At 41.6% G+C, this 19,966-nt stretch overlaps 1 protein-coding gene across 1 annotated transcript in view; it reads right to left on the reverse strand.

The window, feature by feature from the left end:
- Positions 1 to 16,434, reverse strand: part of LOC106906125 (neuropilin-1a-like) — an 80,537-nt gene extending 64,103 nt beyond the window's left edge. The window contains exons 1-2 of the mRNA XM_088014348.1: positions 15,628 to 16,434; positions 14,416 to 14,590 (exon numbers count right to left, since the gene is read on the reverse strand). Coding sequence (XP_087870474.1) covers positions 14,416 to 14,590; positions 15,628 to 15,715 — 263 coding nt within the window. The 5' untranslated portion in view covers positions 15,716 to 16,434. The remainder of the gene's footprint in view (positions 1 to 14,415; positions 14,591 to 15,627) is intronic.
- Between the last annotated feature and the right edge of the window lie 3,532 nt (positions 16,435 to 19,966).

Raw genomic sequence — 19,966 nt, forward strand, 5'->3', positions numbered from 1 at the left:
AGTTTTGGCGATTGGATGAAACTCGCATGAGAAACTGATCATATCTACTTCAGCTAAGGTCTGAAAATCAGATTATGTCCTGGTTTGCAAACCGGCCCAACGTGTCACGTCTCAAACCGACTAACTGCTGCTAAACAAAACTAAACGAAACTGAAACGTTAAAGATCGGTGGTGGACCAGGAAACTGCAGCCGGTGAAACACTATTGGGATTATTTTAGATACTCTCCAACCACAACTGTCCAATGTGTTGAATGATTTGTGTGAATGTGATTTTTATAGTTTTATTTTGAGAATAATCCTGATAACAGCACTCTGGGGTTGTTTCTCTTATTTTGTGGTTATAAAACAACTTTGCAACAAATAAAATTCAAAAACCAAGAACCATTAAAATACACCATCTGATTTTTGATTTATGCCAAATTTCCTTTCCTTTCTCTTGCTTAAAGCAAAAACCTGGGGTAAACTTCTGTGAAACTAAGGAATAAGGAACAGAGAAAATACCTTTCAACTGCAAAAATAGCTTCAGGAATCTACATTTTCTGTCAGATATGCAAGAATAGAAGTACAGAGAGCCACAAAGTGCTGCTTCAAGCACAATCATGCAGCTCAGAGGATGTGGAAAAGTAAAAATAAAAAGCGCAATTCATGCCAGTTTTCACCAAAATATTAGTTAAGTCTTCCTTTTTAAATTATACTAGTTATACTAAAAAACGACAGTTATTTCTGTCCATAAAATTATCATATTCACAGTGAAATGTAATTTCCTAATAGCTGATGCCTGATAAAAACGCCACATGATACTCTGGAGTAAAAGCTGCAGGAACAGAACATTTTCCTTCAAAGCAAGCCGCAGGAATCGCACACAGCCAGCTACAAACAAGCAAACCAACCAGGCCAAGCAGCAGGAGCAGGAACCAACCCATCCTTCACCTTCCAGCCGAGGCAGAGCAATTCTGCCGGGAAATTAAAACCACGGCAAAGAAACTGCAGAAATTTGTTCCCATTAGAGGAGTCTTAATCCCTAAGACAGACGAGGAAAACGGCGCTTCCACCCCCTGCTGTCCTAGACGGTTCAGGGAGCTTGAAGGATGAAATGAGATTTTATGGAGTTAGAAGTGAAATATTATGCTTCCTCTAGCAGGCTAGGATCTATGGGCTGTACAGAACATGTCCATCACATTTCAACACAAGATTTATAAATCTGTAGATTATCCACTGATTTACATTGAAAACATACATTCAGAATTAATATTTAAACCAAAAAATGTTGAGGTCCGACTATAAAACCAAGTGGAACTCCTGAAATAAAAAGTCTGAATATCACAAGAAATCTAGTTCCAGTTATAATATCGGTTAGGAGAGGTCTAAAGAACATGTTAATTACATTTCACAAAAACGTTCTTAGATAATGAGATTTTAGTCTGATTAGTTCTGTATGTTTTATGTTTTAGGGCCTCTGTCCCTTTAGATCCTAGTAATCTGCTGCTAGCCACGCCCCCCAACTCAGCATTTACACTCACTTCAAAATGGCTGCAAACAGATGCACAACTACACATCCGTACATCTTTGATAAGCATTAGTAGAGCCTCCTGCACAATCAACAAGAATGCAGCAAGTGGTTTCTGGATGGTAAGTCAACATCAAAACACACATCTTTTCCAGCAGCCATTGTACAGCTGATACAGCGGTAAAACCAGCTAACGGGGTTTGGCTTGGCTGGGGTTGCTACAGTGCGAGCCCCTTGAACGTGACTTAATTGGGATGTTTTTGAAATGGCTCACTTTCCAGACACCAAAAATATTAGCTTATTGCCTAAAAAATGGCTGGGTTTTTTTTTGGTTTTTTTATTTAGCAGTTGGGCTGATTTTAGAAACAGCAGAAACCCAAGAGGAAGCACAAAAACGTGGGTTGGGTTGCTAGGTAACGGGGCTGAGCTCAGTTTGGGTTGCTAGGTAACGGTGCAGTCCCCGTCGAATAAGTTTTTGAAATGGCTCATTTTCCAGACACTAAAAATCATCAACGTATTGCCAAAAAACAGGCTGGTGTTTTTTATTTAGGGCTTAGACTTTAGAAGCAGCTGAGATTCTAATGGAAATACAAAAACTTTAAACTTTAAAAGCAGAAAGTAGTGGAAATCTTTGTTGGTTTACGACCGGTGGTTTTCTTCTTGCTGTACAGAAAAATGGCCAACAATCTAATCACTTTAATCGAAAGTGCCACATCCCGACTCAGGCTGGGAAACCCAACGCTTAGGAAAACACAGAGAGCTGTCTGAATCCTGAGCAAAGCAAAAACCAGCACCTGAGAGGTTTGGGAGGAAAATGGCTCTTTGTCAACAGACACTCAATCCACACCTCTCTTAAGTGAGCGAAGGCCAAAGCAATAAACACAACGTCACTTCCAATACGCTGTGACACGCGCGAGTCTCCGACGATATTCACAGGCAGGCTTAAACGCAGGAGGCTTCCTCCCTGACAACATTTGTTTTTAATTATCCCACTGTGTTCAGGAGCAAACTTTGAAACTCCAGCAGGGAGAATCGCTGACAGACGGACAGAGAGGAGGCTGAGAAACATGAGAAAAATGTAACCGCCCGCTGGTGTTTGGACTTAATGACGAACATTTGAAAAATAAACCTAGTTATATGGAAATGAGCCCATTTGAGGAATTAGATTTTCAATCATACAGACATAAAGACCCAAATTATTCTTGTTTTCTTTAAGGAATCCCACTTCTGGAGCTCCAAGCTAACAATTTACCATCATAATTGACACGCTGGGAACGGATTTTACAGGAATGGCGTGTGATTGATTTAGGGTTATGAAGCCTATATTCTCACGAGGAACAGAAGATATCCCCCTTATGGTGAAATCTGTTAACACCAACACAGCATTTCTCAAAATGAAGGCGTTCATTTGCAGCTCAGATGTTCTCCATAGGGACGGCGTTTCAGCAGAGTGACGGCTTTCTGTTATCCATCATCCTTATGTGAACCATAAAAAGCGCCAGAACAAATTTCCGTCCAGTTTCTCCCTTCAACCCTCATGAAGATGAATGTTTTCATTTCCTCAAAGCCTGATGAGTTCAAGTAATTCAGTAGCCTGATTCATTATTAACTGAAAAGTTGGAATAATAAAGTTTCAATGACATGAAATACTTCAGAGTGCAGAGCGTTAATGGTGGCTATCGCCCAATAATTTATAAATCTGATATAAATCAACTCCATCTTTCATCTCATCTGGGTTCACTGGCACAACTGGTCCAAGATGAAAACCCAAACATTCCAGCAATGATCTCCATCCATGCAGACTTCATTCCAATCGACGTCCAGCTCCCGCTGCAGGGCTTCCCCCTGTGCATCATAAGCCTGGCGGGCCACCAGGCTTTCCTTGTGCCCCCACCAGGCTAAACATCACTTATTTACTTAAGTCTTTTTAAAATGTTTGCATTTTTTAAGACCTTATAGTTGGTGTCCAGGTATTAATCTCCCAATCTTTCAATAACACATAATTATCAAGTGATATTTTCAAATTTCCTGTCAACTTTAAACATTTTTTAACTCAACGACGGGCTGCTGGATGAATGACTGCCTTGGCATCCAACCACCGGGCTTAGCAAGTTTTCTGGGGAACCTTGCATTGTGGGTTCAGAGATTCCCAAACCAGGAAGCATCACCTGAGATCTGGTACTGATGACAAGGGGAGTCTTTGGTAGAGCCAGACCTGATCTTCCATCCCAAAGCAAGGCCAGGTCTGGCTTTGGGATGGCAGAGCTAGATATCCCTGAAACCAGCCCGGATTGGGAAGGTTCTTCTCCCAACTGCATGTTACCAAACGGATACTGAAGTCACCAGATTGCAGTCATTTCATGAGTCTAAAGCTGTTTCCACACCTGATAGTCCAGTAGATTTGGTTTGATGGGGACCAAAATAACGATTGTTACATTTTCTGCTGCTCTGGTTCTCTTTCAAATCTTGTTGAAAAGTTATTTGTAAGTTTTGTCCTAATTCTGGGATATTTGCACTAGAAACTAAACAGAAACATTTGATTTTGTGTTTTATGCAGTGAACATGCAAATCTTGTCCATTTTTTACAGAATTGTAAAGATCTATAAGAGGATTTAAACGTCCAGGTTCAGGTTTCCAGATTTAATGGTTTTCTATTCCACAGAGGGCTGAGATGTCTCTCTGTGTATGAAAACAATTTTTCTGGTGCTTTCTGCAACACCTTTTGATGTGTTTGGGGTTGTTATGGGTTTTCCCCAACTCTGTGGGAGCAGCAACAAACCAAAAATCAAAGCTGGAACTGAAAACAAATGGAAAACAAATGTACAGGTTTCAGTGCTTCTCCCTTAATGAAAGCCCAAAGTGTCGGGTTGACCTCAGAGATGTGGGTCACCAGACTGAGTATATTCCAGCATCTATGCTTTTAATTTCTGTTTATGCCTCCCACATGTTTATCCGTCTCATCTTTCCACTGGATCCATGTGAATAGTATTCGGTTTCTGCAGCTGGAGGTCAGTCGGTGGCCTTTCCTAGCAGACAGACGTTCTTTCACCAGCCCAGCACAGAAAGGCTTTATTGTCCGTCTCCGGCTACTGAACAACCGCCGCTCCGCGGCGCTGAGCGAAGAGCTTCCTGTCACACATGTGAGGAAGGACAGAGCCTCCCAGGCTCCTCATCCTCCCACAGGGAGGTCGGGACGCAGCTTAACCTGCTGCCTGACCTCCGACCCCTCGGCATCCTGACAGTGACCTCATGTTAGGCTGCCGTCTTGTGTCCATGGAGGATCTGAATGGGATTGGAGTGAAGTTCGGTCAGACGTAGGTCGTTAAATCTCATAAAAGAAGATTTTATATTGAGTTCATCAGAACAGGAAATGGAGTTTTACCACAAAGTCAGAAGAAATTTGGTTTTCTTTTTGAACAGGTGTGGATAAGACTGAGATAACAGGAACATGAAGAAATCTTCATGAATGTTTGTTTTTTCATGAAGTGTCATTTGGTAAATAATTTAATGCAAGTTTCCATTGCATCAAAATGTCATTATTTGGTATGGAATAATGGTACATAATAGTTATTGACCATTATTTGGTCAACCATGACCAAATAATGACATTATTATAGTTATTAACAATAATGGACATTATTGTGTTTATTATTTAGCCATTGTTTATCAAAGAATGTCATCGCTTGGTAATTTTATTACCAATAATGTCATTATTGTCATTATATACCAATCACAATTATCATTATTTATTAAATAATGGCATTTTATTATTTGGTAAATAATCACACTAAAATGTGATTATTTACCAAATAATGCAAAGTTGACACTTTTAATGCAACTTTTAGAGGAACTTTGCATTAAAAGCGTCATTATTTACCAAATATCATTCATGACAACATTCATGAAGACTCCTTCACGTTCACAACAGATGTTATGTCACGTCTATGACGCCGTTGTGTCAGTCTGATGCAAACCCCTTCAAAAAAAGTTATTAAATTTTGTCTCGAGGGGAAATGCATGACGGCTTTTCTGCCATAAAGTCTGAGACGTTTCCTTCGTGGTCCGAATTCACCTCCAGCTACCAGCGTTTGAGCTGAGGGCTGTTTGGGCCGGCGCTCCGTAGTGAGTCCAGCTGTTGGTCCTGACATAAGTCCCTCTGTCCCAGCGGGGGGTGGGCAGACATCTGGCCTGCATCAGCGACGCGGGCTGTAAATCCTGGGATCGCTGCTGATGTGTGACGTTGCTGAATGAGTTTCCCAGCAAACCCTGTCCTCGTTAATCTGCTCGTTAAGAGCGTGTGAAATGCTGCGCGATGGACCCAAAATTCACTGCAAAAACACTAAATATTACCAAGTGTTTTTGGTCCAGTTTCTGCTGCTCATATCTTATTACATTTGAACATTTCAGCAAAACATAGAAGCTTGTTTTAGGTCAATAATTTCTTAAAAGTTCTTGTTCTATTGGCAGATTATTTCACTTATAAAATGGGGGAAAATTCCTGTTATAGACAAAACAATCTGAACTTTTCTATCAAAATTAAGGAATTACTGACTCATAAGCTGAAAAGAAGTTACTTGTAAGTTAGTTTTGTCGTATTTCATGTGTTTTAAAATATTTGCACTACAAAGTAAACCAAAAATACGTGTTAGATTTTCTGCAGTGATTTTACTGCTTATTTCCAGGTGTGGGGGCTTTTATTTTGGTAACTGTGCATCATTTCTCCCAGATGTGCGGGTGGATTCACATAGTTCGCGGCCGTAATTGTTTGAAATGGTATTCTAAACAATATTCCTTTAAATAAGAGAAACAAAAGCAGGATTTATATCTCCCTCTTCCTCCCATTGGACAAATATTTGCTGCTGAAAGAGAAGAGGCAGCTGGCGAAAGTCTTTGTGCTCCAGCGTTTTCCCACCGTTCTGACTCTGATCTGGGGAATTTCATAATTGCATTTGCTCCTAAACTCAATTTCAGCTTCAAGTCTGGAAACTAAACACAACAAGCATAAAGAAACGTGTGTTTTCATTGTTGTCTTGCATAGTAGTGTGGAAAAAGGCATGCAGCCATTAAACTGCATCAAAGCAACAAAGATCAAAGGTGAGTGTTTCTTAGGAGCTGATGAATCATTTCCAAAGGTTGTTGTCATGTTTACGATGAAGCATGAATGGCCCCCGCGCCGCATATTGGACACCCCTGTCTTATATCTGATAGATCTACTGGTTATACTGGAGTGGAAGCAACATGGCGGCTGCGTTCATGCATCTTTTGACAGACAGAACCAGGAACCAGAACCTTGGCTGCACAACAGCCTAAAGTTCTCCTTCATTTGTCAAACTCAGCAGAGGAAGGCAGAGCAAATGGTGAGCAGGCGAGAAACGGGAAGAAACGAAACAGGGATGAAAACAGTGCAGCTGGAGGTCAGAGCGACGATAAAGAAACGTGTCAGAAGAGCCTGAGGCAGCGGAGAAACAGTGAGAGGGCTGCCCCAGAGGTCAGAGGTCAGACTGACCACAACCCAGAGGTCAGAGTGACCACAACAACCCAGAGGTCAGAGGTCAGACTGACCACAACAACCCAGAGGTCAGAGTGACCACAACAACCCAGAGGTCAGAGGTCAGACTGACCACAACAACCCAGAGGTCAGAGTGACCACCACAACCCAGAGGTCAGAGGTCAGACTGACCACCACAACCCAGAGGTCACCAGAGGTCAGACTGACCACCACAACCCAGAGGTCAGACTGACCACCACAACCCATAGGTCACCAGAGGTCAGAATGACCACCACAGGTCAGACTGACCACCACAACCCAGAGGTCAGAGGTCAGACTGACCACAACAACCCAGAGGTCACCAGAGGTCAGACTGACCACCACAACCCAGAGGTCAGAGGTCAGACTGACCACAACAACCCTGAGAGAGAGAAAGCTTAAAGTCTGGATCCTCTGATCGCTTTGGCCCTTGGCTCTCTGAGCATCCATCCATCATCCATCCATCCATCATCCATCCATCAATCATCCATCCATCCATCATCCATCCATCAATCATCCATTATCCATCCATCATCCATCCATCATCCATCCATCCATCATCCATCATCCATCCATCAATCATCCATCCATCATCCATCCATCCATCCATTATCCATCCATCATCCATCCATCATCCATCCATCCATCAATCATCCATTATCCATCCATCATCCATCCATCATCCATCCATCCATCATCCATCCATCCATCAATCATCCATTATCCATCCATCATCCATCCATCCATCATCCATCCATCCATCCATCCATCCATCCATCCATCATCCATCCTTCCATCATCCATCCATCCATCTATCCATCATCCATCCATCCATCCATCATCCATCCATCCATCATCCATCCATCATCCATCCATCCATTCAATCTTTGGCCCAAAACTGATCTTCTTCCACATTGTCTGGAGGAATAATCGATCGATCAGTCTTTATCCTTTAACCCATCCAGCCTTTATTTAATCAGTCCTTACATCAAACGTTACATTTTTCTGGACTGGTTTCCATTTGGACTCTTAACCCATCACTCAGAAACCCATCAGCCACCCATCTGTGGATCCATTAATCTAATTTCATCATCCATCCATCATTTTCATTCATTCATCCTCAGCAGGTTTATTCAATAAAATCCAACCTGCTGCCGTCTACGGTCAGCATCTTTACATTTCACCCACTGTCACAAACCAACACAAAAAATATGCAACATGATCTAAATCAGGGGTGTCCAAAGTGCGGTCTGAGGGCCATCTGTGGCCCTTGGACTGATTTTGTGCGGTCCTCAACTGCAACACAAAAATAATTCAAATTTGGCCCATAGATGCAGATGGGAGACTTTTAATTTGTAATCAGGGTAAAAACTGTTACCAACATAATATTTTACACAGGAAAATAGAAAGTACAAAAAGTTTGTTTCGTTTTTATAACAAAGTTTTAACAAAAAGTAAAAACAAAGTTTATTCAGAGACTTTTCCTGAAACAAACATCAGGTTTCATTCTTTATTGAAGTTGGTTACATATAACAAGAGTTTGTAAAGAAAGTGACCCAGGTCCTCTTCTTACTACTGAAAATAAATTTAGCCAATTGAGCCCAAAGGAAACTGCAAAAATTAAAGTATGAAGTAGCAAATTTCTGCCAAAAAAAACAATTTTTTTAGACTAATCTCAGAAATTTCCTTGAAGCATTTCTAGAAAAATTTATTTAAAAAATAAAATTTTTAGGTTAATGTGAAAAACTTCTACAAAAAAACTTTCTGAATTTCAAATGTCAAATTTTCTTTTGAATTTTTTCAAGAATTTTAAAACAAACCACAAAACTTACTCTTTTTTTTCTACAATGGCCATCGTAAAAATCCCTTTCAAGTTTTGGATCTACAATAAATAAATATCCAGCTACATTATTGTCATGATGTTAGTTTTAGTTTTTGGCCCGGGACTATTTTTCAGTCTACAGGTTTGGCCATAAGTTTGTACACCCCAGCTGTCGATGGATAGATAAAAACACATCCAGCTTCCATTGTACCGGCAGCGACAGGCTGTGAATCTCCACAAACCGTGAAGCTGTGTGCATGCAAACATCCTGGCCTGGTTCCCGTTCATGTGACGCTTCAAGACGTCGCCTGGTCTTGTGATTTTGTCTCCAGTTTCAGAAAGGAGAGACCGGCTCCCGTTACACTCGTACAGAGATGATATCAGATGATGTGTTTGAGGGGATTTTCCTCGAGCAATGAAAGCTTGAATTAACGTCACACAACCAGCTATACAACTGAGATTAAAGTGATAGCTCTGGTAAGAAGGAGTTGGTTGATTTAGCTTTAAATTTCTCATGAATCTGAATGTGCAGAGTGTGCAGACTCTCGCTGTGCGAACACCAAGCATACTGTAAGTGACAGAAACTTTGAGCTGCCAGGAGGCGTGAGCGCGAGCTGAGCTGCAGCCGTGTGGGAGGGAAACGGTTCGGCCAACTCCTAAACAGAGACGTCCCAAAATTATCCGGGCCGCCGACGCATGTTCCTCGCCGTAACTCGGCTTGGATTTTTCCCGCTCTCTGCAGGGATTCACTTCGACAACTATTTCCGTGGCGGATGTGAAAGAAAACTCGATCTGGCCGTCGCTCCGGAAACGACGAGAGAAAAAGTCGCTCAGTGAGGGATTATGAAGGATTCATGAAACAAAATCAGAAACTTGTTGACATGAAGATGTGATTCTACGCTTGTTGATCATTTCAGTAAAAAATGTTGGTTTACAAAACAGCCTAGGAAATTTGCACTTAGAAAAAATTAACTTAGGTTTTCAAAGCTAGCAAGAGTGCTAAGCTAAAAATTAGCTACATGTTCACCCTGGTTACATATCCTATTCTATTTATCTACCATTAACTCATGAAAACTGTCAAATACTTTAGCAACAAACGTCTAGAAATCCTGTTTTTAAGAGTGAAACTTAAATTTACTGTTGCAAATTGACAACAGCTGAATTAAAGATCAGTTTTCTAACGCTGGATGTCAAAGTGTCACTCTGACAGTAAAAATGTCCAAGCAGTGTTGTAGGAACAAATGGTATTAATTTAATAAAGCAACTAAAGGAACCATGTGACTGGCACTGAAACCAGACGCAGCCTGGAGGAGACGGACTAAAACTAAAACTACTCTGATATAAAATGATAACAGCTGCTTCGGGATGACTCCTCATCATTATGCCCATCAGTTTATGAGGCTTTAAAGGGGAAATGTCAAACTTTGTTGTTTTCCCTAATTAAGATGAGGGTTTTTTCCTCCAACCTGCCGACAGAAACAAACAGAAACATTTTCAGTGTAATAAATGTGGCATTTTGGCCATTTTTGAATAAAATACCCAATTAGTACGTTGTTTATTTTGGAGAAAATCCTTAATATTTTGCTGCTTTGGGACTATTTGTTTAGATTTTTGTGCTTGATAAAGAATCGGAGCATTTCTTGCTAACATGTTAGGTGGTGTTGATAGTTTTTCACACTTTCTGAAGCTGTTTAATTAAAATTTTCCCATTTTTATTTGGGTGATTGACCATTTTTAACAGAAAGGAGAGATAAGTTAGGTCTGCCATATAAACCATACAAACATAAAATGTTCAATTAAACCAATGCAACTTGGTTGAATCTAAAACATAGTTCTGTCATAATAAATCAATTTAATAATAAATTAAAGAAGTATGATAGTTTCCATTCTGATGATTAATATTTTATAAAAAGTAATTTTGTGTAGAGACTAAACAGTTCATTTCATTTTCATTTTATTTTGTTGTTTTTCGTTGTTTTGTTTATTAACTTTGGAAATTTAAATGGTTTTCCAGTTCCAGTGTAAAGTTTATTGATTTTTGAGAGGGTAAACTTGCATTATTACGCCACTATTTACATTACTTGGTGCCAAAGCGATAATATCATCGCAATAATTTCAGGGAAAAGCAAAATTTGTTATTGTAAGTAGCCCAACTTTACACAAAAATACACAAATACGACGATTCCTGAGGAGATCTGAGCTGAAAACAAGCAGAACTTCTGAAAAACTCCAATTAAAAGTCTCTTTTCCGTTCAGTTCAGACCATTAGTTATTAAAACACTCTTTGCCTCCCTCAGATATGAATCTCAGGAAATTTTCAAGCGGGAATGCCGTCTCGCCAAAACGCTCAAGGCCTCCCTCGGCGAGTACATTTGAGTGGTTCCCAAAAACAACATCGCTCCTGCCAAGCCCAAGACTTACGAGCTACACCCGACCGTCATCCAACACAAACTTGCACAACAAATAATGAAACCGATCGAGCGGAGCGGAGAGGAGAGGCCCTCCAGGCAACAGCCAAATGACTTGTTGAGGTGGCTGCTGGGTGGTCAGACTGTTTGATTCCTGCAAGTCTCAAAGTGGAAACGATGCCGCCGTCCACCGCAGGAAGGACAATCAGGCGTCAACAACGACTTCAGAAAACGCTTCTTTCTTCCCTCTGCTATTTATAAGCTAGTAATTATCCAACATGAAGGTTTTAATTTGGAAATAATTAACTTAACCAGCAGCGTTTTCCCAAAAACCAACCCGTTCCAGAAGCATTTTCCCCAACGAAGACAGAAGACGTGCAACCCAGCGAACAACACATGATATCCAGTATCTGTCCGAGCACTAATGGTTTATTAGTCCCTTGGTGCTGAAATGTGATCCGATAGTATTGGACATAACCTCCTGTCCCACATCTGTGAGGCAGAGCTGGACAGCAAGCAGAGATTTACACCAGGCGAGTTTACTGAGCTTTTAAAACAGGACAAAGGAGAAGCCATAAAAACACACATGGACAGAGGAGCGAAACGAGCGAGCGTTCGCCATGAACGGAGGAGAGAAACGGGCGAGCGTTCGCCATGAACGGAGGAGAGAAACGGGCGAGCGTTCGCCATGAACGGAGGAGAGAAACGGGCGAGCGTTCGCCATGAACGGAGGAGAGAAACGGGCGAGCGTTCCCCATGAACGGAGGAGCGAAACGAGCGAGCGTTCGCCATGAACGGAGGAGCGAAACGGGCGAGCGTTCGCCATGAACGGAGGAGAGAAACGGGCGAGCGTTCGCCATGAACGGAGGAGAGAAACGGGCGAGCGTTCGCCATGAACGGAGGAGAGAAACGGGCGAGCGTTCGCCATGAACGGAGGAGCGAAACGAGCGAGCGTTCGCCATGAACGGAGGAGCGAAACGAGCGAGCGTTCGCCATGAACGGAGGAGCGAAACGAGCGAGCGTTCGCCTTGAACGGAGGAGCGAAACGAGCGAGCGTTCGCCATGAACGGAGGAGCGAAACGAGCGAGCGTTCGCCATGAACGGAGGAGCGTTCGCCATGAAGGGAGGAGTGCAACAAGCGAGCGTTCGCCATGAACTGAGGAGCGTTCGCCATGTACGGAGGAGCGCAACAAGCGAGCGTTCGCCATGAATGGAGGAGGTTCGCCATGAACGGAGGAACGAAACGAGCGAGCGTTCCCCATGAATGGAGGAGCGAAACGAGCGAGCGTTCGCCATGAACTGAGGAGCGTTCGCCATGAACGGAGGAACGAAACGAGCGAGCGTTCCCCATGAATGGAGGAGCGAAACAGGCGAGCGTTCGCCATGAATGGAGGAGCGAAACGGGCGAGCGTTCGCCATGAACGGAGGAGCGAAACGAGCGAGCGTTCGCCATGAACGGAGGAGCGAAACGAGCGAGCGTTCGCCTTGAACGGAGGAGCGAAACGAGCGAGCGTTCGCCATGAACGGAGGAGCGTTCGCCATGTACGGAGGAGCGCAACAAGCGAGCATTCGCCATGAATGGAGGAGCGCAACAAGCGAGCGTTCGCCATGAACGGAGGAGCGTTCGCCATGAACGGAGGAGCGCAACAAGCGAGCGTTCGCCATGAACTGAGGGGCGTTCGCCATGAACGGAGGAGCGCAACAAGCGAGCGTTCGCCATGAATGGAGGAGCGCAACAAGCGAGCGTTCTCCATGAACGGAGGAGCGTTCGCCATGTACGGAGGAGTATTCGCCATGTACGAAGGAGCGCAACAAGCGAGCGTTCGCAATGAACGGAGGAGCGTTTGCCATGTACGGAGGAGCGTTCGCCAATATATGGAGGAGTGCAACAAGCGAGCGTTTTGACAATTTTTTGAGAAAAATCTGCAATAAACTCCCAATTATGTATTAGCACAAAAAAGTGAAGGGTTTGTTGATTTTGTGTTAATTTCCACGATAATTATCTAGAAACCGATTGATATAACTTGGCAGTAAACTGATGAAAACTACATTAATATAATATTTAAGCACATTTAGTGTTTAGTCTAGGACCCAGAGGGCCACATGAAAAGGTCTGGCGGGCCGGATTTTGCCCACGGGCCTCGAGTTTGACACATGTACAATAAGTGGTTCATCTGAGGAAAGTCAAATTAAAAATCAGGACGATATCTAAGGGCGGTCCTCAGGGATGTTTCTTTAGTCCCTGATTCATTTGATCATTTTAGAAACAACTTATCCTGTGTTTTGTTTTCATTATGGCTACAGAAAGAGTAATTTAATATAAATACTTGTGATGACGATCACTTCAGCCTCTGATCTTGTTGAAAATGTCTACATCTTAAATAACAATAGTTTTTTCAATTTTGCTGGATTTTTGTGTTTATTCCCAGTTATGGGTTTCTCCTTCTTCAGACTTTAAAGTCAAAGCCTGCTCTGGAGTAAAAGCCACTGAATGTTTCTGGTTCTGTTTACTATGAAATGTTATTAAATGGCTGCTTCCATAATTAGGAAACTTTCATTTGTATCTTTTTTGAAAGGCAGTGAACATTTTACTGAAATATTTTTTTTAGCCTCATCAACCTCAAATCAAACCTGGAGCTGGAAAAACAAGTTTGGGTCATTTTTGTTTTGTGGTCGAAGGCCAGATAAAATCATTTTGTGGACCACAAATGGCCCACGCGCCGCACCTTGGACTCCCCTTCGAAAGAAACACGCAGAAAAGAAACATGCATGAATACATGTCTGTCATGTGGCTTAATAAAAAGTGGCTTATTTAAAAGGTTAAATAAAATCCAGTTACTTTTGCAATGCAGACAGTTCTGTGTAAAATAAATCCACACAACAGATGAAAATCATCAGAGCTGCTGCAAACGGCTTTCTGTGGCCGAACGAAACCCATCAAACTCCATTTCCTCTGAAATCACCCTGAGAGCCTCTTCGCCAATAGAGGGCAGAGTTTGCCTCTGTATCCAGGCAGGATTAAATGGAGAGAGAGAGAGAGAGAGAGAGAGAGAGAGAGAGAGAGAGAGAGAGAGAGAGAGGGAAAGAGAGAGAGAGAGAGAGGGAAAGAGAGAGAGAGAGAGAGGGAAAGAGAGAGAGCCGGGGTCTTACTTGCAGTCTCGGTCCTCCAGGTCAAAATGCGGGTTGAAGTTGATGAGGATTTTTTGGCCGGGCTCCGGTGCCGTTATGACCCACACGCAGAGCTGGGAGGGCGGGTAGGCGCCGGGGTAACCCGGGGAGGTCAGGTAGTTCGCCGAGTTGATGGTGATCTCTCCGCCGCATCTATCTGCACCACATAGGGAGGCGGGAAGTGATTACAAAGGATTTTAAAAATGAAGCACAATCCAGAAAGAAAGTGGCGGTTTAATGGTGATGGGGCTCTTCACTCAGGGTGCAGCTCTATCAGGGGGCGGCACCAGCACCACATGACTTTTCTATTCAAGCCTATTTGTAGTGAGCTGCCTCCTGAGTGTAAACAGCCAGAAAACATGAAGAACAATGCATGGATTACAGGGCGGTTTCACTGTTTTAAATGACAAAATCTGGAAATCAAACTCTTTAAAACACAGTTTGAAATTTAAAAAATGCTTATTCTTTTCACATTTGGACTAACTGGTTAAAAGAAGCAGAAAAACAATCTGGAGTGGGTGATGATTCTGCTGTAGTTCTGGATAATTTAACCATTTAAATAATTACATAATAACAGTTTCTCCACTCTTTTCTCCGACCTTTAACATCTTGGACTCAACCATGTGTGTCTCCATCCAACAGGCTGAATATTTTACCGGCATGTAACTGAGAGGGCGCAGGAGGGGTCGCCCAATGCGCCTTTTTCTTCCAAGAAGTGCCGCCGAACTGACGCATAAAACGTTTTCCAACTTTCCTGCCGGGTATTTCGGAGAAAATGTGCGACACAAAGTGAAGCCGCGTCGCATCCGCGCCATAAGGTGTGATCGCGCTCTTCAAGGTGAGGAGCAGCAAAACGAGATTAAATTTAATTTTCTCTCTGAAAGGTTTATGAAATTGCTTGTTGCCTGGAGATCATGCTTCAGCGCGCAACAGCGGGTCTGGATGGAAATAAAACTAAAATCTTTAGATACCTATACAATTTTAAATCATTCTCACTTCATTATTAAGATTTTATTTCTTCACTTTTGTTTCATCCTACGCCTGTTTGGTTTTTGTTTCCCCCCTCATCTGTGAATAAATTAAAAACAAATCGATTCTGGTTCAACTGCAGAAAAGCCAGGTGGGAGCCAACAATGCAGATAACATGCAAAAAAGAAAAACGGGTCAATAATAAATGCTGTAATGTCAACCTACCAATGTAAGTGAGCGGAGACACCGAGATTATTTGGGTGAAAAGGAACAATAGAAATCCACAGCGCATCCTTAGATTATGGCACCACATCGATAAGAAGATAAACCAACCAAAAACAAGACCAAAGAAGAAGAGGGGAGACTCAGAAATAACGGATATTCTCTCAGAGTAAGGGATCTGGTGGTTGTAGAGTCCCCAGCATCCTGCGTTTCACAGGCAACAACTTGGCATCTCCTGGAAGAAAATAATCCAAACGCAAAAAAACAAAAAAAACAAGAAGCAAAAACCAAAATCCAGTGGCAAAAAGTGGCACCGCTGCGCTCCCGATCTGACACCCGGCAGAAATGATTCACATACTTCCAAAAGGAGGAATAAATAAAAAAATAACGCCACAAAAATCAGTGTTCAGCCGAAAAATACCCCGGAGCTCTCCTGGTGTGGACTCCGTGTGGTTCGAGTCCAGCTTGTCTCTCTGCGTGTCTGCTCGCAGCTGAACTGTCAGGAACACACGCAGCCTGGCTGTGAGGAGGCAGAAACGGCGGAATTTCCACTCCCCCAAATAATAATGATAAGAAAAATCCCTGCTCCGAGACAACAGCAACAAGCGACCGCTGCAGAGGAGGGCTGGAGCAAACTGACACCGGTGCGCCCTCTGTGCGCTCCCGACGCGCGTGTGCGGGGCTGGAGGAGGAAGAGGAGGAGGAGGAGGAGGTGGTCCACGCAAACTCATGATGGCATGCGGCTCCGTGACACAATCAGATATGGACAGTAAGATTGAAGCAGATGAATCTGTTCCCGCTGAAAGGACACGCACGCCTGTTGTCACGACGATCACATTAAATGCTCGTTTAAATCCTTTACAAATGTCAGCAAAAGTTGTTCTGGAAGGAGTTTAGGATAGTTTTTGTTTTAAATGAACATGTTGTCGATGACAGCACTAGGACGGAGTATTGAGGGAATAAAAAACAATATTAGACATAAAATTACGGGAATAAAGACATAATTTACGAATAAGTCATAATATTGCGGGAATAAAGTATTACGAGAATGAAATAGAATAAACTCGTAGGAGAAGAGCCATAAAAAAGTCGTAAAATTACAACAATAAAGTCTTAGGCTACAAGAATAAGTCATATATTACTGAATAAAATCATAACGTTGCGTGAATAAAGTATTACCAGAATAAAGTCGTAATATTTTTGACTTTATTATCGTAGAAATTTATTCTTGTAAAATTATTATTGTTTTATTTATTAGTCTCTGTTGTAGATCTGCCATTTCGATCATTCAGCGATTTTTGTAAATGTAGTCACGAAATTTGTCCCCAGTTTAGTTAAGCTGCTATTAGTTAGCACAGCGAAGCGGTGAAACGGAAGTGCGCTCAAACACCGGAAGTTTGCTTCGTATTTACTTCCGCGTTCGAAAATACGGTAGCCAACTTATTTTCAAGAGCTACTTTTAATCTGACATTTCCTATCCTCATGAGTCTTTAATTTTATCCATTTGTGTTATTTTTTGTAATACCTCCATTGCAAAATATTTTACAAGCTAGTGTTGGCGCAGAAGCACAGCAGCCACCAGTTTGCCTTTTATTGATTACTGTGTCAGATATTTAGTACTGTTGCTATCAACGTTCGTTTAATACTGGCAGTTTTAACTAGTTTCTTTCCATTTACTACATAAAAGAGTTTCTCATCCACTTCCTGTATGCCATTTTTTTTCCATCAGATTACTAAAAAGCAGCGGCGAAACCTGAAAAGAAGATTAACGGTTTGTCATATTAGCTGACAAACTTCTGCAATCTGGGTCAAACCAAACCTCCCATTTCCATTCATTTTTATTGTAAGTAATGCAAAAGACTGAGAATAAAATGAGCAAAATGAAAGCCGTAAACAATGGCTGTATTTTTTATTCATGACCTCAGTTTGACTAAAATCCCCTCTGCCTGGTAAACACAAGACTGCAGCGCCTCAAATTAACAAAAGCTTCCTTGTTCAGCACATCTTTAAAGCCAAATAAAGAAAAATTGTGACTATTAAACACTTTTTTAATCTTGTAAATTGCAATTTGGTGTAATTTCTTTAAGCTAGGCTGGTCAACCTTCAAGTCTGTTTGTGTTTTGCGAGTAAGAGCTGTTCACTTTCAGTTCGCCCGTTAATCTCTGCAACAGTTGCTCAGATTAAGGTCAACATCTCAGAGGATTTATACTTCTACAATAAAAGTAAAATAAAACTAGTGAATTACTTTCTAATTTAAACAGTAGCCAAACACACACACAGTGAGCATTTTCAGCTCAGTAAGCTGGATATTTACCAAATAAAAGCAGTGAGAACAACAGGAGCAGAGTTTTACCTTCAGGTAAGCAGCTGGGCTATAAAAATTTAACACTTAAAAAAAACAAACACAGATGAGAAAACACACTGTCACATCGAATACAGACGCATAAAAATATCAGCACACCGCTTCTCCAAAAACAGAAAATAAATAAAGATAGATTCCTTTAAATATTTAAATTGGGATCGCTGTACTTTAATCTTTAAATATATTAACAGTTTCACCTTTTTTGGTAATAATTACGGCTTATAAACTACACTGAAATGAGATCAGCTGTAAAATTTTCCTTTTAAGATCTATTTTGACTAGTGAGATGATTTATACGCAGCAACTGTATTTTAAAGCAGCTTAGTTTATGCAAACTGTTCTATTTACAAGAACGTCTGTGCTAACACATAATGAAAACCTAAAATTTAGTTTGTTGGAAAATAAGCGTTAGAAATAAACACTGTAAATAAAGAAGTGTAATTTTTTAAATTGAATTACTGTAATAAATTGACCTTTTATTTTACAAAGTAGCATGTCTCCCACAGAGGTTATACAGCAGTATGTGTGCCACTGGGTTAATCAGACTGTCAGAAAAGTTGATGTTAGATTTATTTCTGTGTAATATTTAAAAACAACAGCAGCAGCAGCAACCATCATAACAAAAACAAAGACTAAAACAATACAATAAAACATAAAGATATTTAATAGCAAACAGAAAACAAGTTGAGTAAATAAATCACATAAAACAGCAACTCAAGCTGCATTAGAAGCATAAAGTGTCTTATGGCACCAACAGCCTTTAGACGTGTGGCGGCCATCTTGGATACTGAACTCACCGTCTGACTGCATTTCCAAACAGGAAGTCCAAATATTTATCCCTAAAACTTGCTTTATTCCCACCTTCCCTCATTCCTTTTAAATGACAACATGGCATCATGGTCTGATGCTGAACTGGGATAAAAAATAGAGCAAAAAAGCTGCAAAAACTCACAAAGGAAAACTTTAAAGGGGCAGTGTTATGTTTTCCAGGCATATAGAGACATTTTATAGCACAATTAAATAACAAAGTTACCTTCAGTTTGTATCAACATGCTCCATCCAAGTCATCCAAATATGACTTTAAAGAAATTTGATTTTATAATGTAATATTTTGAAATTGGGCCTCTGTTTCTTTAAGAAACTCCTGCTCATTCTGAAACTCCGCCTTCAGGAAGTCGTCACAACATGGCTCCTCTGTTAACCCTTTAACAACATTTGTACCAGCTTAGCCCTGAGAAGCAGCTCCTATAATGAGCTCAGCAGATGTGCAGTTCCACCAGGTGGTTGCTAATTGCTGCTGGCTAGTCTGAAGGAGCTGGGTGGGGGAGGACCTGCGCCTCGAAGGCGGGGCTAGGTCTACCCAGGCGTTTTGCACAGCTGAATGGTTGCCATGGAGATTAAATGATTTCTCAAACATAAATGAAAGAATCAAAGCAACACTCCAGGTATGTTCTTTGTCAGGGAATAATATTATTAAATGATGTAAAGTTAAAAAAAAAAAGAAGTACTCCTTTAAAAAACAGCAAACCAACTTCAAAGAAAGTAAGACAACGCCTTGTTCTAAGGAAGAGAAATATAAAAATGAGGGATGCACCACATAAACCAAACGGGATAACCACAAAAAGAGAGAATTATGAAGAGGATGACTGGAGATGAAAGCGCCGTAAAGACCAACCAATGAGCCGCTGACTTTCCCCAGCAACTCGCTAACTATCCTCTCAAACAGTTTGTATTACAATCCGAAAATCCCAACAGACTTTAATGCTTCCGCTCAAATGTGACTCAGAATCCAGTATTGGTCCGCAGATTATTTTTCCACACAGTGGAAGACGATATAAAAACGGTTGGCAGCGACGCAGTCCCCCCCGACTCTGCCAAACATGACAGCGGAGCCATCAGTCACTAAGTCAGTGTTATTTCTGCAAAGCCAGAACAGAACTTCAGCTTTTCAAGACTGATTACTACTATTTGCCTTTCTGT

The sequence above is a fragment of the Poecilia mexicana genome, unplaced genomic scaffold, assembly GCF_051168715.1.
Source record: "Poecilia mexicana isolate PSO_F unplaced genomic scaffold, ASM5116871v1 scaffold_17, whole genome shotgun sequence".
Classification (NCBI taxonomy): domain Eukaryota; kingdom Metazoa; phylum Chordata; class Actinopteri; order Cyprinodontiformes; family Poeciliidae; genus Poecilia; species Poecilia mexicana.